At 46.1% G+C, this 20,153-nt stretch overlaps 1 protein-coding gene across 1 annotated transcript in view; it reads right to left on the reverse strand.

Moving 5' to 3' along the window:
• Positions 1-20,153, reverse strand: part of LOC147641685 (mechanosensitive ion channel protein 1, mitochondrial-like) — a 49,189-nt gene that overhangs the window by 18,340 nt on the left and 10,696 nt on the right. Inside the window, exons 3-9 of the mRNA XM_086798455.1 lie at positions 8,919-9,007; positions 8,684-8,806; positions 6,326-6,482; positions 6,114-6,234; positions 5,925-6,025; positions 1,995-2,102; positions 1,661-1,885 (exon numbers count right to left, since the gene is read on the reverse strand). Coding sequence (XP_086654581.1) covers positions 1,661-1,885; positions 1,995-2,102; positions 5,925-6,025; positions 6,114-6,234; positions 6,326-6,482; positions 8,684-8,806; positions 8,919-9,007 — 924 coding nt within the window. The remainder of the gene's footprint in view (positions 1-1,660; positions 1,886-1,994; positions 2,103-5,924; positions 6,026-6,113; positions 6,235-6,325; positions 6,483-8,683; positions 8,807-8,918; positions 9,008-20,153) is intronic.

Here is a 20,153-nt window from a genome sequence, read left to right on the forward strand (position 1 = left end):
GGACTCCTCAATTTCTTCCAGTTGCCACCTTGGGGCATGTACTACCTGAGATGTTTTCGGGCCATGGCCTCGTATGACCACACAATAAAAGCTTTTCACATAAATCCCATCCAAGGCCAAGGAGGGCAAAATGTAATCCTGCGACTAACCATGGAAACAGTGCAAAACTCTCTCAAACTGCCAAAAGTAGGCCACACTTGGATTAAGCACAGTGCTACACAGGGCAAAGCGGACAGCTATGTTCGGCCTAACCAAGCTTACCAAGTCCCACTGGATTCTGTAAGTGCTAGTGCCCCAAAAGTGTGCCAAACAGAAACTCTTTCCAAAAGAGTTGATGCACCAAAAGGCCGAAAATCTGTAAAGAAATACTGAAAAGCAAATGTACAAAAATGCTTCTGAAATTTTACCCGAATTGATCTTAAAGCTCTTGAATGCACAGATCACAAGAAGATGACCCGCTGCAAGCTAAATTTCTGGTAGCCGACGTGGCTCGTCTTCCGCCAGCTTCTCCTTTGCCCACAGCAGTGACAGTGGTTCCCCCCACTCCAACGGAGGTTGCTGCTCCTCCTAGGCTCCTTGGCAGCACTGCTGGATGGATACAACAAACATCACGAGACAATAGAACTATCGACAGACGAAATGGAACGACTACGGAACTGTCAGACAGATGGTGACAAAACTGTCCACAGACAGATGGAATGTTGTCGACAAAAATCTACAGACAGAAGTTGACGGAATCTCTCAATGGAAACTTGCAGACAGAAGGTGACAGACGGAATGCTGGATGGATGGAAGTCTGATGGACGGAATTATCGACGGATGGAAATCCGCAGTAGGACAACAGCAGAGGTAAGTTCTTCCCTAACCCTAGACCAATCGCTCTGATACCATTGTTAGGTTTTACCCACTTGACTTGGCATCTAGGGTGGTGCTTGTGACTTGGGTGCTTGCAGCAACTTGTAATATTGCTTCTTGTCACAATCATCTAGAGTACAACCTTTGAGCTCCTGCCTTAGCTCCACAGCCTACTCCCTATATGGCTCAAGTAATCTGATGATTCTCCCAATGGTCTGGTAAGTATCCGAGTGGAAACTCTAAGCTGGATCAACTTATATCAGTCTCCCTAGCAACACAGCTTTCAAGGGCTGACCAAACGTGGTTTCATTATAGTGGATTGCCTGTTAATTTATGGAGATCCATCATAGGTTCACCCTCAAAGGTGGTTTCAAATGGTGGTTTGCCTGCAAATTTATCAAAGCCGATCTTCACCCTCTGCCTTCCGGTACCCTTTTCATGCCACCCACTCAGCTTCACAAGCACTTTTCCTGCTTCTAACACAAGGCACTTTTTCACCTTCTTTGCTCATGTCCTAAGACTTCCATCCTCGGGCACTGCAGTGCACTTGCTACTTCAAAGTCCTCCCCCATTGCACACATGAATGTCATCACCAAGTATAAGTCATCCCTTACACTAAAGCCTAATTTCAAGGACAACCTTCAAAACACACCTATTTACCTACCATGATAGAACCAGGCTAGCTCTTGTTGTGCTATAGAAACTTGTCAGCACATCCATCAGATTAAACGCTCACTAAGCAGACACACCAAATGAAACTAATGCTAGGAAACCAAAAACTAGTGCCTTGAGAACAAGAGGGAACCTTTTCTTTGAGGGAGCAGAGCAGCTCAAGTTCAAGTCCATTGGGGCCCATGGTCTTCAAATAGCAAACCGGCTTGGTGCCATGTTCAAGATCAACTTTTGGGTGGTTGATAAGGTACTCTGTGATCTTGTCAGTAATCTTGTCAACAAGAAAGATATCCTCATTACGCAAATTAAAGACTGCAAATAGCTGTCGGCATTTTGCCCTCGAGTAATTTATTATGACCTACAGAACAACACTAGGAACTGTCAGTTGAAGGACTTGTTAGGTTGGCTCTAAAACTTTCAGATAAGAAACAGAAAGACTTCAAAGTCTATATGAGATTTTGGATAACCTCATTCATGATTGCTTGGTTTGGTACAAGCACAGGTGATCTGTCATGTCCGATTAGTTTTGTATGGAGGAAATCTATATCCTCCACCCGACCTGCAAAAGACTCCGCCTGCAAAACAATTGAACTTAAGTCTGAAATGAAATATGAAAGGAAGACTGAATAAGAATATTCAATCCCGGTGCATGGCTATCAGAGGCATCTTAGATACATTTTCTAAATTCTTCAAGTTGCTTCTTGGCATCTTCTAATGCAACATGCAGCTCTTCTGTTTTCGTGTCCTTACTTGCCATTGTTACTTTCATGTCTGTGAAATCCTACTTTATCTTTCCCCTATTCTTATGTTGAAAGACTAGCAAAATTCCAATCAAATAATTGTTTTCATTGGAAAGATTGAAGTTAAGAATTTTGATTATACATGAGCAGATTGCCGCTGCTGTGGATCTCTTAAAGTCCCAGTGCCATTACCTGTGGGAGCAGTGAGCAAGTTTGGCGCAGGGTCCTGCACCTGTTCACCTTGGATTGCCATGATGACCACTTTATCACTTAGGGTACCATGGCATGGGTGGTGAAGGGCGGCAGGGCATTCCCTACAAGGAGGATGGCACTGAGCTGGCTCTTCATCTATCACATCAGCAGATGTCCATCATGCCAACATCCATGATTCCTGTGGTTCTTGCTAGGGGGTTGATCAGAAGCATAGCAGCATGGCATATTTAGAGAGCACCGTACACAAGACCACCAAGGGCTTAGCGACACCTCCTGTAGAAGCCATCCATGCTTTTTTTTTTTTCCGAGAAAAGATCCTTTCATTAGTTATGTAAAAAACGCCCGTAGGGCTACAAAAGAGATCTCTCCTGCTCCTAACAGAGAGAAGAGCAGTGAATACATCATGGCAGCCCGGGAGACTCTCCCTAGGTGCTGCAAAATACAAGCATCAGTCTAAAGAACTGAGCGGCTAAATCATACAATAGGGGGGGGGGAAGAGCCAAACAGGTGGCTTGTAGTGCCAACGGGGGGATCCCGTGTGTAGGGTGTAGAACGGGCCGCAGCGCCAAGTGGTGTGAAAGGCCTGGCGCCGTAAGATCGCCTCATCCGAGTCTCCCCGGATGCGGTCGTACTGTCCTCGCAGGGTGTGGATCAACTCCTGCCAAATCCCCCGAACAGTCTCTGCTGGTGGCTCTAATCTCCCCTCAAAGGCCGTAAAGCACCGGGCCCTCCAAGTGAACCAGATGGTGAGGCTGCTGAGGAGCTCCCATCGTAAATCCCTCTCCTGTGTCCAGCTGGCGGACGAGAAATCCGGTGCCGGAACCACGCGAGGCTGGCCCCTAATAAATCTGATGGCCTGACTGCCCTGCTCCATCTCATAGCCCATAGCAGGCCCTGATGAAGTCGACCAAGCAGCGGCACCCCACGTAAACATACCCTCTGGAGAGAGGGGGGCCAGAATACGCAGCATCCGCAGCCAAATCTGCTGTGCCTGAGGGCAGTCCCAAAGGCAATGTCTCTGTGTCTCCATAGGGTGGCCGCATCGGACGCAGGCCGCCGGAAGACCGCTGTAAACAAGCCAAGTGCCAACCGCTGAGCCCCTGTGGGCGACCAGCCACTGAAAAGCCGAGATCCTGCGGGCCTGTCGACTAGCCCAGAGCCGAGCCCAGAAATCCTCCAGGAACTCCTGTGATAGTCCCTGCAATCGCCAATGCCCCGCTGCCGCTGGAGAAACCGTCCTCCTGGCCGTCAAAATATGCCGTCCCAGCCGAACAGTATACTGGAAAAAGGTGATCTCTGTGGCCTCAAGGGATGCATAAGGATCATGCCACTCGTACTCCCCGGGGTCCCACTGTAGCCGGGCCAAGGGGCGCGCTGCATATGCCCATATGCGCCAATCCGGGAGCACGTCAGCAGGGTCGGGGTCAATATGCCACTTCCGAGAAGCGGCAGCCACTATCCGAATCCTCTGAAAAGTGCACTCTGCAACCAAAGGCGACTCCACCTCCACTCTCTGGAGTCTGCCCTCATCCTGTATCTCATAATAGAGGCATCTGCCATCCTCAGTGCTAGCTCTGACAGCAATCAGGATCTCCAACTGTGTAAAGGCACCCATCCACCGTGGGGCCACTGGCTCGAGAGGTGTGAACCACTCCTCTGTAAGTGCCTCCTGAATATCATCCCTCATAATCAACCCCCCTCTGAAGTGACTCAGCCTCTCCACCTGGGTCTCCTCTGGTAGACTGCAGAAAGCCTGCCAGTCTCCAAAACTACGAGCTGGGCCTGCCGCTAAAGGTCCCCAGGCTAGACGAGGCCGAGAACCCAGCATATGACCCTGCTCTGTACGAACCGCTGGGCTCCAGATGAGCGGCTGCCTGGCCCACTCCTCAACACAAGAAGGAGGCCGCTGAGAAAGCCCCGGTCTCAGCAGCTCCCAAGCTCTCAGGATACTCAAAGCAAATCTGTCCTCCCATCCTCTACTGAGGCCTGTCCTCCTCATCTCTATGAAGATCCAGCGAATCTCTGGTGCCCAAGTACCCCCTGCAGGAGGTGCCCGGGCCTGCAGTCGCTGCAAGAGGAGCTCTTTCCAAGGCTCAGCGCCTGGAAGCAACCCCCGAACAATAAGCTTCCCCAATAAGGCTCTACTCTGATCGACTGGATCTATAATGCCCAAACCGCCCTGAGCCAGCGGAAGTGTAATAACTGCCCATGCAACCTTTGCCCGAGCTGGCTGACCGTCCCGCCCAGACCACAGAAAGTTCCTGATCAGCCTCTGTACCTGGCTGATGCAGGAGCTCGAGAAAATCCAGCAAGACGTAATGTACCACATAGTCGCTAACAGCACCTGATTTGCCACCACCACCCTCCCAGCCAAGGATAGTCTAGCTGTACTCCAATACAATAGCTTCTTCCGAATGCTCAGAAGAAGCGGGGCAATCTGCTGCTCAGGTGACAAATCAAGGCCAATCTGGCATCCCAAATACCGCACTGCTGTGCCTGGAGGAATCCATCTAAAACCGGGGTCCGGGCTCCATGCCGGAGTGGGAGCACTACTGATCCAAAAGGCCACTATCTTGCGCCAATTGATCAATGCTCCCGAAGCTGCACTAAAAACCTGGAGCGACTGCTCTGCCCGAATAAGATTGGCCTCTTGGCCATGCAAAAATAAGCCCGTGTCGTCTGCAAACTCAGCATCAAGCAAATCCTCCCCCCCGACTGGGAGCTGAAGTCCTCTCAAACCAACCTCCTCTGCCGTCAAATACATACTCATAGCCTCCGCAAAGAAGAGAAAAAGGAAAGGAGCGAGAGGACACCCCTGACGGACTGATCTGGTCAGCTCAAAACTCGGCCCCCGACCTCCTGAGAAGCCATCCATGCTATCCAGACCAATCTCATAAATACTCGTTGCGGCCACTAGGAGCACATCCCGCATTACGTTTTGCTTCGCACTTAGAGCCCCAGCCCTTTCTTCACCATAGGCAAGGATGGCATTGTCTGGCATTACCCAGTGACAAGTGTGGCTATTGTCCCCCCAGTTGAGTATTATGAGCCCTTCTGTAAATTGTGACACCAAATCATCACCATTAGCAAGTTCTACGGGTTGTTCCAGTTGTTGGCCTCTCCCATGTGAGCTGCAGATGGGAGATGCTGCCCATCTTCAGTATAATTTGAACCCGTTCTAGGCAGCTGGCCTGTCCCGTGAGGTCCCACCAACACATCTCAACAACCATGATGTGTTTGCCAGCTCCCAAATTGACATAGAACTGACTCCCTTATGATGCATGAAAAAAGTTGAAGCTCATCACAGTCCAAACTGAGAATGAGTCAGTGGTCATTACCCATTGGGGATTCCAAGTAGTAGTGCTTCGTCTAGACGCTGATACGTGTGTATAGGAACCTAGACAGACTTAGACAACATTATTAAAACATCATTTGAGCTCATACCTTTACTTTATCTCCAATCACAAAAGGCCTTGTAATGAACAATAAAGCTCCCCCTAAAAAGTTTCCCACAATCTCTTTCGCTGCAAGCCCCACAGCAATACCTATTATACCAGGCAAAAGGATATAAGTAAAACTCTTAATCAAAAGCAAAACCAAGAGGTACACCTTTCAAGGACTTTGACTACTTACCAGATACGCCACCTATTGCCAGCACAGACCGCAAAGCGAACCCAGAAACTTCTCCTATGCAGGTACCTGCTATATAGTACAACAAGAGTGACAGCACTTTGTCCAAGGCGATAAATCGTGGCTGTGATGAAAATAATCCATGTCAGAAAGATTCGCAAATGTAAGTCAAGAAACCAAGACATGGAGAGGGAGAGAGAAAGAGAGAGAGTCACCGCATCAGCTTTGTTTTGGGTTAAAAACCTTTGCAGTACCAGTTCCTTCCACCGGAACACAAACCAGGTGACTATAAGAATGAATCCTATTGACCGAACCTTCCCAACCATGAGGAGACTAAACTTCAACTTAAACAAGGGTCCAGCCACGTGCAACCTGTAGGGGAGTTTTGTTTTTTAAAATGTGTGTAAAGCTTCATGCCATCCTACCCTTTCTCAACAGAGGTTGCAAGTCATCAACCCCCATGTAGATGTGTTACCAAGCAACAAACTTGACATGCATTTGTGATGGTATACCAATTGCCAGATCAAACATTCCAAAGATACAAAAAATTTCAAATTTTAAAATAACAACTCAATAAAGTAGGTTAAATGCCATGTGTCAAGGGCTTGACAATGCAAGGGCAGTCATGACAAACATCCAAGCAAATCAAAGCCAATGTAAAATTTGAGGTTTTATGATCGACTTAGTGTCACACAATCTACAGGATAGGTATACCGTATGCAAAGTATAATCGATGTCAATGCTAGCTGTGATGGTTACATTAATTCCTATATGACCAGCCTTTTTTATTTACTTAGATACCACTTGTTAATTTATGCTAAAAAGTAATCAATTTAAAAGGAAAAGCAATGAGAGAGTGTGTAAAGAGTAAGAGCTGCCGAGAGCTCCCTAGTCCATTGCTTCCAGGTCAACCAAATTGAAATGGCTCGCTCCACTTGGCCAATCCCGACAACACAACCTGGCTGTTGGTGGCTGTTGAAGAAGAATTGCAAGCTCTTGTGCAGGCTGTCAGAGACCATAAATTCCTACTTGCTTCCACCCCACAAGACGTCCACTACAAACTTCCGGTGCTTTGCATCCAAACCCCCATTGATGAAGAAGCATTACCATAGCTATTAAAGAGGTCCTTCACGTTTGCATTGATGAAGCTTGCTTTCTCATCCCCATAGAAGATGAAGATGGCAAAAAAAGCAGCCAGTCATGCTTTTCATAGTGCTTGCATGTGTTCTCCCTTGATCGCAAACCACGTGCTCTGATACCAAATTTCAGGCCCTCCTGCCTGAACTCTTATCAAGATTGAGATGGAAACACAGAAAGCTTAAGCACAGAAAAAAGCATGAAAACCCTAGCGAGGCATAGTGATGATGAGCTACTACTCCTACATATATATCACTAACCTCCCGCTGTCGAGAGGGACCCTAACCAACCACACCATTCTCACACCGCCCCCAATGTCTTTCTCGTGCCCCATGCTACACGTCAATGAATCCCTAGACTTCATGGCTGTCACCCAAGAGCCCTGTCATAACCCACAAGAATTCACCTTTTAAAACCTAAGTGGTGATGCGCAAATCTTTGCCGCCAGGTATTACTGGAGTTGTAATAGATAGACAGACAGACAGACAGACAGACAGACAGACAGACAAGCAGATCGATAGACAGAAATATAGATAAAGAGAGAGTTATGCTAATGTCTACAAAAGACCAAAACGTCCAGAGACCAAAAGTATTACAAGCTGATCGATAGACAGAAATATAGATAAAGGGAGTTATATTAATGTCTACAAGAGACCAAAAGGTCCAGAGACCAAAAGTGTTACAACAAATCCATGAAGTAATGGTATCATGGTGGGGAAAAGAAAACAAACTCGCTACCTAGATAAAACCAGCATGGAGAAATTGTGTTACAAGGAACATGTGACCAAGTTACAAGTACAATGGCTGAGACATGTAATAGGAAACCAGCTCTAAGAGGGAAGGAGAGGTAAATGTGTAGGCTTGGCATCTATGACCTCATATATCTGCCGTGTGGTGGGTTGCATCAGCTTAATAGACCTCGGCCGTTGAGGTTGGTGCAACTAGAGTGCTCTCTCTAAAAAGCCACCTAGGAGGAAGAGTGGCCAAGGTGGCTCTAGTACCATCAATGCCCCGAATCGTCTGTCGGGTGAGGTCATCCGAATCTGTGCGCCCTCATGGTCGATGCCACCAAGTACCTCCATCCTGGGTCGGACACAGCCTCTAAGAGAGGGGGAGAGAGAGAGAGAAAGATTTATTAAGCGTCTATTAAAGACCCAATGGGCCTATGAGACCAAAGTGATACAATAATGTCCATGGCATATCTCACCATGGAATGGAAAATAAAACAGAAAGAAAACATAAACATAGCTATCTCACTAGGGTGATACAAAACTGTCCATGGAAACTCATCATGGAATACTAAGAACATAGAAACATGAGAGCAACATCAGCTCCGAGTAGATGGTATACCACTCTTCGGGGGAGAGAGAGAGAGAGAGAGAGAGAGAGAGAGAGAGAGAGGAGGTTGTTTCATTATGTCTGGCAAACTGACTTACAAGCGAGTTAATTCCCAAAGTACAAGTCCTGCCCTTAGCGGACCCTCCATGGCACTATAAGGTGAGGCTTCATAGTCAAGTTCTGCTGGTTTATGGCCTTCATGAATCTTTGAATAATGTACCCTGTCCAAAAAACATATCATGACAACGTCTAAAGAATTAGTAAAGAAGATGAAAAACACATCACAAAAAAATAATCAAACTTTTGAGTATTGAAGGTGACATTGGGACATACCGACTTAGCCAATGACAGAATCTTCCAACTCTAGTAAATAAAAAGTAGAAAATTCCCAATAGCAAGCACTCACGAACAAAAATTGTTGCCTGTCCAAATTGCAAGGCAACATAAGCTGTTACAGAATATACATACAGAGCTAAGAATAGCATCAAGTCCCTATTTTAGAGAGGTAAAGAAGTTACAAAAGGATAACTTACAAAAAGGCAGGCAATCCAAACACAAATACTTGAGCAAAATGAATAAATAAGGGTGGCTTTGGATGAGGCTCCCACACATACACGGACACGTGATCCTCAGGCCCTATGTACGCAGGGTGTCACTAGTTGCATGAGCGACCCCTCTACAACCAATAATCTCCTCAGCCATACACAATCTACCGTAGCAGTGAAGGCTACCATGTACTCAACCTCACAGGTAGATGTGGCAACAATGGGTTGCTTTTTTACTCAACCAAGATATGCATGAACTACCACAAGAAAAAGACAATTCCCACTAGTGGATTGATTAGTATCATAATCACTAGCCCAATCTGAATCACTATATGCATAAAGTAGCAAGCTGCCCCCCTTGGGATAGAACAAACCAAGATCCAAGGTACCCTGTAGATATCAGAAAATGTGTTTCACTGCTTGCCAATGCTTTGTGCCTAGGCTGTGCATGAATTTTCTCAACAAAGACACCCCAAAAGCTGTGTCAAGCCTCGTGTTACACAAGTAAATGAGGCATCCCACTGCCTGGCTATAAATACCGGCTTAAAAAGGTTCACCAACGCCGTGCATGCTGAGCTGTAAACCTGGTTCTTCTGGAGTAGAACTCTTGCACTCTTCCATGTGAAACCTTTTCAGTAAACAATTTATGTACTTAGTTTGCTGCATAACAATGCCTTCATCTCTATGCATAAACTCAATGCCAAGATAGTGGTGTAAGCCTTCCATAGACTCTTGCTAAGACTTGGGATCCTCAATCTCCTTCTTGAGTTGTGCCAAAGTACTTTCTTCCTTCTGGGTCTTCTCACTCAGCTTCAATGCCTCTAGCTCAAGCTTAAGTTGAGCTACTAGGTCCTCCGAAGGTAGAATGGAAAAAGTTGAAGAGCCTGTATCACGTTCAAACATTGTGCGTGCATTTTCGAGTTGGGAAGCCAACTCCAGAAATTCCAGCAAGGTGGTAACTGGTCTACTTTCCCGGATCTTCTGTTGGGTTGTCCCGGGCAAAGCCTGCATCACCCACCTCTGACGTGAGGCATATCCTAAACAGGGGCTGACTGAACTGAATCCGCACTAATGGCTATGGGTAAAAGCCCATCAAACATGTCATGTAAGCCTATATCATGACTTTTATACAAGCTGAGCATGGGCTGAACTGAATTTTCAGCAAATATCACATCTCTGCTATAAAAATCCAACGTGTCACTAGATTATAGAGACGGTATTCCTTGCTCTCATTATTCTAGCCCACAAAGATGCATTTGATTGCTTTATCGTCTAGCGTTGTTTTGAGTTGCTCTGGAACAAGAGCATATGCCAAACACCCAAAAGTACGCATATAATCCACTTTTGGCTTTCTGTTGTTGTACCAAGCCAACCAAAGAAATCCATAATTGGAGCCTGTTTAGGCCATCAAAACCCTTCTATGAATTTTCAGCTTTCTCGAAAACAGAGCTCAATTGAGCCTTGGGTTGATTCCGGCATTCCTCGTGCAATCAACGTCGACATACAACATTGCGACACCCATCACTAGGGTCCTTTTTGGTCATGAAGCCTCTATTCAGATAACTTTTCTACCCCTACACTCTGTCATTTCAATACACTTGGAGGTCTTTGTCATCAGTGGGTCATTGGGCATCTCAGAAGACTGCCTTCCAGTGGACATTGAGTGTCTGCAGTGCATTGTGCAAGGACATTTGCTTAGGGAAACTTGTTAGTTTGCTTTGAGTCATGGCTAATAATGATGTATTCGAGATGCTCTCTGCTGAGGACAAGCTTGACAAGACTAAATACCCGTTGTGGGCCTATATGATGAGGTAGTAAAAGGGCTTTGGGGTATTGTCATAGGCGATGATGCTCGTCCAACGGCTACTGCATAGCAACCTACTCCTGGAGCATCTACTGGAGAAGTTGCAGTCGCTACATGATACAGGCACAGGCACCTCCTACTGCAAATCAAAGACGATGGGACTCTAAAGATGCACAAGCACATGCCCTCATTGCCCTCTCCATGAAGAGGAGTATCGTACCGCACATCCGTTCATGTGTCAGACACTAGGGAGGCAAAGAATGTTGGAATATATCATCTCCAGAGGGTCTACATCACCTTTTCATGCTTGTACTGGTCATTTTATGAGATCCTACATTGGCATATTTAGCAGATATTATTTGGGTTTTTTCTACCATTTTTTAGGCATTTTATAGCATTTTATGCTACTGGACAGCTGGCCGACCAGCTCTCTGGAGGGATATATAAGGGTTCTCACCCTTCCCCTCACTTTTCATCTCATTCTTGCATATCTGCTGGAAGTCATTGGCTATAGCAACAATCTCTTATGCTTGTAAGCACCTACGGGCTTCCCTCGTGCTCATTTCAACAATAATCAACTGTTTCTAGCCTTCTATAGTTTGTGCTTTGGGCCTACAACCTGTGATGCTCTTTCTTTCATGGTATCAGAGCCAGAGGCTGATCTACAAAAATTGCTGCGTTTTTTCTGATTGGAGCAGAGGCTTCATCAATTTTGCCGCATTTTCTACATCTGTACTCTGGGACTGCTGCATTTTTTGCACTTGGAGGCTGAAGCTCCCTTCTAGGTGCTGAGGATAGGTTTCCTCAGAGATTTGCTTTCTCTGTTTCTCTTTTCCCACGCTCCCTCCCTTTCTTCTTTCTCTCCTCTTGCTCCCCAGGCGGTTCCTCTTCCCAATCTTTCTTCTCTAAGTTTCTCTCATCCAGGTCTTGCTCCCACCCCTACCATATACCATCCTACAATCCTCCCCGAGTTAGTGACTCCATGAAGATTACAACAACCAACTATCATACTTGGTCTTTCTACACTCAGTTATCGCTAGAAGGAGCCGGTGTGTGGATGTCCATCTCCACACCTCACTTGGTGGACCCTATCAAAGACATGGAATGTGCTGTAATCCCATCTTCTCTGCTCTCGTGTAGGAGCAAGATGTTTTACCTCAACTCCTAGAGCTCTTTGAGCAGCTTCCCTCTGAGATGTTACTGGCTGCAAGGTAGGTGGGCGAGTGTCATCACCACACAATGCCTCAAAGCCCTTTGGCTACCAACAGATTCCAAATCATGAAACTCCACAAGGAGTAGTTTGATCCATCTAGCTTATCCTCCTAGGATAGCACGCCAATTACATTTGTCGCATTTTGAGCCACGATGTCAAAATCTACACTTTAATACTCGCAGGCAAATAAAAAAGTACTTACGTGGACTGCCAAGCAACCCAATGTTCCTATGCAAACAAATGCCAACCTCAAGCAAGAGTATCCTTGCAGATTCTGTATAGTGTCTAGAAAAACACTCAATGTGTACATATGTTGACTTCAATTTGTGTTGAATTGTTGGGGTAAAGGCATTATGCCCACCCTTATAGTGTGTACAAGCCCATAAGTTATAGTACATAGTACACTTAGTACTTTTAATGTACTAAGTGCACTATGTGTACTAGTGCAATATACATGTGTGATAGGGGAGTCACACACACACATTGATGAGTTGACTTATCCCCACAACTCTCTCTCTCTCTCTCTCCCTTGTGCTTCTCTGTGTATGTCTCCCACATGACCTAACCCTAATTCCTGATTCTCCTACATCAACTGGTATCAGAGCTTTGGTCACCAGCACAAAAGGGGCTGGCCAACCAGCTGCCCACGTAGCCAGCCCACGTGGCTGCCCAGGCTGCTACTCGGTGAAGAGGCCAAAGGAGAAGCTAGGCGAGCGAAGAGACGAACTCAGGCGATAAGCTTGTTGCGCTTTGTGGCCACCAGCGGCTGCTGCTGTAGGCGGGTGGCGCTCATAGCGAATACGTCAACACACGCTAATCGTGTAGCGTGGCTGAGGCAGCGAGGAGGCTAGCGCTGGGCGTTCATATGCTAGGCGAAGGCACACGAGCGAAGAATCGTTGGGCGGAGCCCGTCTTGTAGCTTGGCACTAGGCGAGCGAAGCGCACAGCAGCAATACGAAGCACAAGACTTGAGCGAAGGCGAATACAAGGCGACGCCTGGCCAGTAGCGAAGGAAGCCCGTCGACGTGATTGGCGTCTCTAGTCCACCGACGAAGGGGTCTCCATTCAGAGGCTCGATCACTTGGTACTTCTCCTCTACGCCAAAGACAGGGTCCTTCGCCTTCCCAAACAGGGCCACATCTGTGACCAGCCCAAGCAACACCAAATTTAGCAAATTGCAGCATCATCATCCGTACAGCACTGCAGGCACATCAGCAAGAATTGCCCCCCTCTCCTGCAACAGCATCTGCAATCAAAATTCAGCCTGCAAATTGAAGGAAAATCAAAAATCAAGGTATTTTCCTCAATTTTTTTTTGGGATTTGCAATTGAGCAAGTACAATCAACAATTGAGTAGGTACAGGTGCCCAATTGCTCAATTTTTGAGCAAAATTGGCAAAATTGGGTGACATTGGTCACAATCAGGATCAATTTGCAGGAAATTGGTCAAATCAGGATCAATTTGCAGGAAATTGGATGTCGAAATTTGGGGCTTTTGATGTAATTGTGCAATTAAGCACTCATACATGCTGTATGATGTGAAAAATCGCACATTTGGGCAAAATTGCAGCAAATTGCAGTGCAAATCAAGGGGCTTTTGTGCCGATTTGGTTGATTTGCATGCAGGCGATCGCATTTGATGCTGTGGATAATGTGCTGATGCCTTACAAGCACTCAATGTGCCTGTAAATCAAGGGGCTTTCATGTATTTGATGTATATGTGGCCAGGGGGAAGCATCGTGAACACTCTGGATGCCTTCATGTGCGTCAATGTACCATGCATGATCAGAAATTGATCTCAAATCAAGGGGCTTTTCAAGTTTTTATGCTTGTTGAGCTTGGCAAAGCAGCAGGCAAGACATTTATGCCTTGAATCCTCAAAAATCAGCTTGCAGTCAAGGGGCTTTTGCCCAATTTCTGCTTGGAACTGTTGTATGCAGTGTACAGAACTGTAAAAGTCTGATTTTCACTCATTTGGACAGCCAGGAGAGCATTTATTGCTACTGTACCTGCTGGTACAGATTTGGCACAGCTTTGTGCATGTTTTGGCATGACTGTACACTGTTTTGGTGACCAAAAGGTTCAATTTCAACTGCTGAACTTGCCGGTACAGGTTTGGTACATCATTGGTGAGCACTTGGTACTGCTGTACAGTACTTTGGAAGGGCAAAAGAGCACATTTAAGGTGCTGTCCAAAATCTGCAGCAACCAGATTTTGGTGATTTCATCACATAAAGTGGGAGAAAAGTTGCATTTGTGCTTCCGCAGTGGGAGATAAAGCTTGGGAGAACAACTGTGAGCACTTTGTGTGCTTTTGGTGCAGTGTTTGCACACTTGCAGGGAGTCAGGCATTGACAGGTTGCATTTTGCTATGGCAACCACAGGTGAGAGCTCTTCATTGCTTCACATCAAGAAGCTTGAAGGCTCGCATAATTATGATATTTGGCAAACCCAGTGCTACAATGTGTTGCTCCAGAAAAAGCAGCACAAGCCTATCAAAGAAAGGGGTGTAATGCCCGCTTCTCTTACTGCTGAAGAGTGGGAAGATATGGATTAGCTGGCAAGATCTACTATCATGTTGTCTGTGTCAGACTCATTACTTTTCAGCATTCGTGAAGAGAAGACAGCTTGGGGAATGTGGCAGAGATTGCAGGACTTGTATGCCCAGCAAAGTGCCTCAAGCAAAGTGTATTGGTTGAAGAAACTCATAGGTCTTCAGATGAAGGAAGGGGCGTCTATGACAGCCCATCTAAATGAGTTTAATGGTATTGTCAGCCAGGTCATTAATCAAAAGTTGGCGATGGACGATGAGTTCAAAGCCACTTTTTTGTTATGCACTTTGCCAGAGAGTTGGGACACATTCAGGACAGCCACTAGCAATTCGAATGCTATGCTGTCATATGCAGATGTTGAGGGTGCTCTTCTTCAAGAAGAGATGAACAGGAAAAACAACTCTGTTGGAAAGTCCAATGCAATGAATGCACGTGGGAGATCCCAGCAAAGGGGTAAAAGCCAAGAAAGGGGAAGGAGCAAGTCTCGCTCCAAAAAGGATTTGGAATGCCATTATTGTGGCAAGAAGGGACACATTAAAAAGCAATGCTACAAATGGAAAAATGATCAAAAGGAAAAGGGAAAAGGCAAAGACAAAGAGAAAGATGAAGCCAAAGATGTAAAGCCAAAGGGCAAAAGTGAAGTCAAGATTGAAGAAATCAATGTGTCACATGCAGGTGGCAGTGAGGATGAGGTCCTATTTACGTCTTCACTTGATGCCCATTCACTTCTTACAGGTGGTCATGGTATGCACTCATGGATCATTGATTCAGGTGCCTCCTTTCATGTCACAGGTTGCAGAGACTTGTTTGTCAGGTACACTGCTGGCAATGAAGGAGTGGTTTATTTGGGTGATAACCATGCATCCAAAATTCTTGGCAGAGGTGATGTGAGGCTTGTATTTTCAGATGGCTCACAGCTTATGCTCCATGATGTCAGGCATGTGCCTGAGATCAAGAAGAATCTGCTTTCTACTGGACAGCTTGATGATGCTGATTATGTTACCACATTTGGTAGTGGAAAGTGGAAAATTAGTAAGGGCTCACTGGTTGTTGCCAGAGGCTCTAAGGTGGACACTCTTTACTTTATGCATGCAGGTGTTTGTCACCATGCTAATGTAAATGCAACCGAGCTGCCGGAAATCTCTATGTGGCATAGCCGGTTGGGACACATGAGTGTCAAGGGAATGGAGCAATTGTCTCGTTTGGGTTACTTGCCTTCTCTAAAGTTTTCAAGTTTTCAGTTTTGTGAGCATTGTATATATGGTAGGCAACTACAGTGCCCCCACAAGAAAGCTCTTGGACAGAAAGATGCTCAGTTAGAGCTTGTGCATACAGATGTATGTGAGATGCCTCAGCTTTCTTTGGGAGGGGCAAAATATTTTGTGTCTTTTATTGATGATGCCACACGCAAGGTGTGGGTCTATCCTCTTCGTTTGAAGAGTGATACATTCTCAGTGTTTGAGAAGTTTGTTGCTCTTGTTGAGAATCAAACTGGCAAAACACTGAAGGCTTTGCGTTCCGACAATGGGGGAGAGTATATGTCCAAACAGTTTCAGGACTTTTGTGATGCTAAAGGCATCAAGAGGGAGCTCTCTACTCCTTATGATCCTCCACAAAACGGGACAGCAGAGAGGATGAACAGGACCATTCAGGAGAAGGTCCGTTCTATGTTGTCACATGCTGCATTACCTCATGGTTTTTGGGCTGAAGCTGTTATGACAGCCGTTCACCTTATAAACAGGTCACCTAACACGAGGCTTGGTGGGAAAGTGCCAGAAGAAGTATGGACAGGGAAGCCTCCGTCATACAAGCACTTGAGAGTGTTTGGTTGCGTTGCGTACGTGCACATACGCAGGGAAATGCGCACCAAACTTGATCCTAAGACTCACAAATGCATATTCCTAGGATATGGTGACAGAGGTGAAATGGGGTATAGACTTTGGGATCCCATGAATAGAAAGATCATACGCAGCAATGATGTCATTTTTGATGAAACATGCATGTATAAGGAGCCTGCAAGGCAACAGGAGCCTGGCAGAGTCATCTTTGATGATGATGGACATCATGGACAACAACAAAGGGCTGTAAATCAGCCATTACAGCAGGAAAACCAGCCCTTAAATGGTGCTGAAAATGGTCCAAATGGACAGCCAGAGATGGCAGAAGATATCCCTATGGATATACCACAGTTGGAGGAGATACCGGGCATGATATTTCAGCCTTATGGCATGGAACAGGAGCCACCAATGGGTGATATGCAGGCTGGACAGCAACCTGCAAATGATGGTCATTGGGTACGAAGGTCCACTAGACCCTCCAGAGTCCCTGACAGGTTTATTCCAGGGGTTGACTACTTGATGCTCACTGACTGTGGGGAGCCCTCATGTTATAAGGAGGCTTTACAGAGGGCAGACAAGGCTCTTTGGGAGCGTGCCATGAAGTCAGAGATGGATTCTCTGCATAAAAATGAAACATGGAAGTTGGTGCATTTGCCTGCAGGCAAGAAGGTTTTGCCATGCAAATGGGTTTACAGGCTCAAAGTTGCACCAGATGCAAAGCCAAGATACAAAGCCAGGTTAGTGGCTAAGGGCTTCAACCAGGAATATGGTGTGGACTTTGAGGAGATCTTCTCTCCAGTGGTCAAAATGACCACACTTAGAGCTGTGTTAGCTTTGGTTGCGCATGATGATCTGGACTTGATTCAGATGGATGTGAAGACTGCTTTTCTTCACGGTGATCTCCATGAGGAGATATATATGCAGCAGCCAGAGGGTTATGCAGTAAGTGGAAAGGAGAAGCTTGTATGCAAGCTGAAAAAGAGTCTTTATGGGCTCAAACAGGCACCAAGAGAATGGTATCATAAATTTGATACATTCATGAAATCTCAGAAATTCAGGAGAAGTGACATAGATCACTGCTTGTACACCAAGAAAGCTTTGGATGGCAGTCTATTGATCCTCATCTTGTATGTTGATGATATGTTGATTGCCGGGAAATCTCGTAAAGAGATGGATGCCTTGAAGAAGAGGCTGCATGAAACCTTTGATATGAAGGATTTGGGTGATGCAAATCACATCTTGGGTATGCGGACACTTCGGGACAGAAATCAGCATGTGTTGTATTTGTCTCAGAAGGAATACATTGGCAAAGTCTTGCAGAGGTTCAATATGGACGGGGGGAAGAAAGCTAGTACTCCTTTGCCTCCATATGTGAAACTCAGTGCTATGGACAGCCCACAGTCGGATAGTGACAGGGCTGATATGGCCAAGATTCCGTATGCTTCAGCTTGTGGCAGTCTCATGTATGCCATGGTTGCTACTAGGCCGGACATTGCATTTGCAGTGGGAGTGGTTTCTAGATACATGGCCAACCCTGGCAAGAAGCATTGGGAAGCAGTGAAAGGTGTCATGAGATACCTGAAGGGCACACAGGATATGTGCATTTGCTTTGGCAAACAGGATGCATTAGTGCATGGTTACACGGATTCGGATTATGCCGGTCATCCAGATAACCGGAAGTCTACTACCGGTTATGTATTTACATTCACAAGAGGTGCTGTGTCATGGATATCCAGGATGCAGAAGTGCACTGCCTTATCTACTACAGAAGCCGAGTATATTGCAGCCACAGAGGCTTGCAAGGAGGCATTATGGCTATCTCGGTTAGTGGTTGATTTGGGTTATACAGGGGATATTCCATTGTTGCATTGTGACAGTCAGAGTGCCATCCAGTTGGCAAAGAACCCTGTCTTTCATGCAAAGACGAAGCATGTGGATGTGAAGTATCACTTCATCAGAGAGGTGATAGAGAACAAGCAAATTCAGCTTGTTAAGATTCATACGGATGACAACCCGGCTGATCTGTTGACGAAGAGTTTGCCTCCGGAGCGGTTTGCTCATTGCAGACACTTGATGGGCATTGGATGAGGCCATTTTCAGCCTTGATATGGCCTTGTATATTATCATGTACATGCTGATTTTTCTTTTCCTTTACTTAAGGGCACTTTGCCTTTAAGTGGGAGGTTGTTGGGGTAAAGGCATTATGCCCACCCTTATAGTGTGTACAAGCCCATAAGTTATAGTACATAGTACACTTAGTACTTTTAATGTACTAAGTGCACTATGTGTACTAGTGCAATATACATGTGTGATAGGGGAGTCACACACACACATTGATGAGTTGACTTATCCCCACAACTCTCTCTCTCTCTCTCTCCCTTGTGCTTCTCTGTGTATGTCTCCCACATGACCTAACCCTAATTCCTGATTCTCCTACATCATGAATTACATGAATTTCAGAAAAGCCCCAAAAGTTGTACAAAGAGTTGGCCTCAATTTGTACTGAATTGCATGGATTTCAGAAAAGCGCCAAAATTTGTCACTCTGAACGGTAGTACCTACAAGCTTAAAGCCTCATGAAATTCATAGCTTCAAGGGTGTAGACCTGTAGAACTACAAGAGAGCAAGTGTCGGGCGACGGCGTGCTGGTCGGGTAGGAACTCTAGGCGACAGCGACAGCGACAGCGACAGCATCCGGAAGGCACGGCGTGATCTGGCGGCGACAATGGGGAGCTACTGCAAGCCCTGGTTGTGGAGGACCGTGTTGTGGAGACAAGGCGACGGTAGCTACGATTGCAACAACGACAATGGCAATGGCGACGGCACGTAAGCAACGAAGGTTGCAATGGCGAGATGGCAACACGGAGACGGAGAGGAGGAGCAAAACCAAAAGGATTTGGGGCCTTTGCCATGTAAGCCCAAGAGTGGGCTGAGCGCCGCAACCACCACCCACTGGCTAGGAGGAGACGGTCCACTCCGCTACGCCACAATTATGCTAAGGATGTAGACATGAAACTCAACAATGCATCCACCACAATGCATTTGTGCCATCACAATGCATCGGTGGCAACCAAATTCTAACAATCCTTCCCTTCTTGGCAACCTTTTCACTAAAAGCCTTGCCTTAAGGCTCTGATTCCACTCCAAAGTTTAATGTAGATTTGTGCATCTTTTCCAATTGTCCTTTGGCCCTTCATGCCCTATCCCTAAACACTTTCTTTGGTCTTCTTTTTCTGAGTATTGAGTCTCGCATTCCCACTCGACCCCTTGGATGATCATCATCCCTTGGAACCGTTTTCCTGAAAGCCTTTCCTAGTATGCCCCAAGCGGCATCCGATTCACAAGTGGCACCTTGGGTCTTGTGGGAAACCACCTACCAACCTCCTAGGAACTTCTTCCATTTCTTGTGTTACTCTCCTTGGATTGTGCACCTTCATCTCGGACACCATTAGAGCTTAGCCTTGCTGAGCCTGATGCTCTAATACTAACATTACATGCGCGGAAGCTCTGTGTCTTCTTTCAGCCCTAAACACCTTTCATAGGAACAACTTGATGCAAAACGCAAAGAAGAGATGGAGAGAAGAGAGAGGGATAGTTGTATTTTCAGTGTATTCATA

Source organism: Cibotium barometz, chromosome 1, assembly GCF_041138505.1.
Source record: "Cibotium barometz isolate CiBa-2024 chromosome 1, ASM4113850v1, whole genome shotgun sequence".
Classification (NCBI taxonomy): Eukaryota; Viridiplantae; Streptophyta; class Polypodiopsida; order Cyatheales; family Cibotiaceae; genus Cibotium; species Cibotium barometz.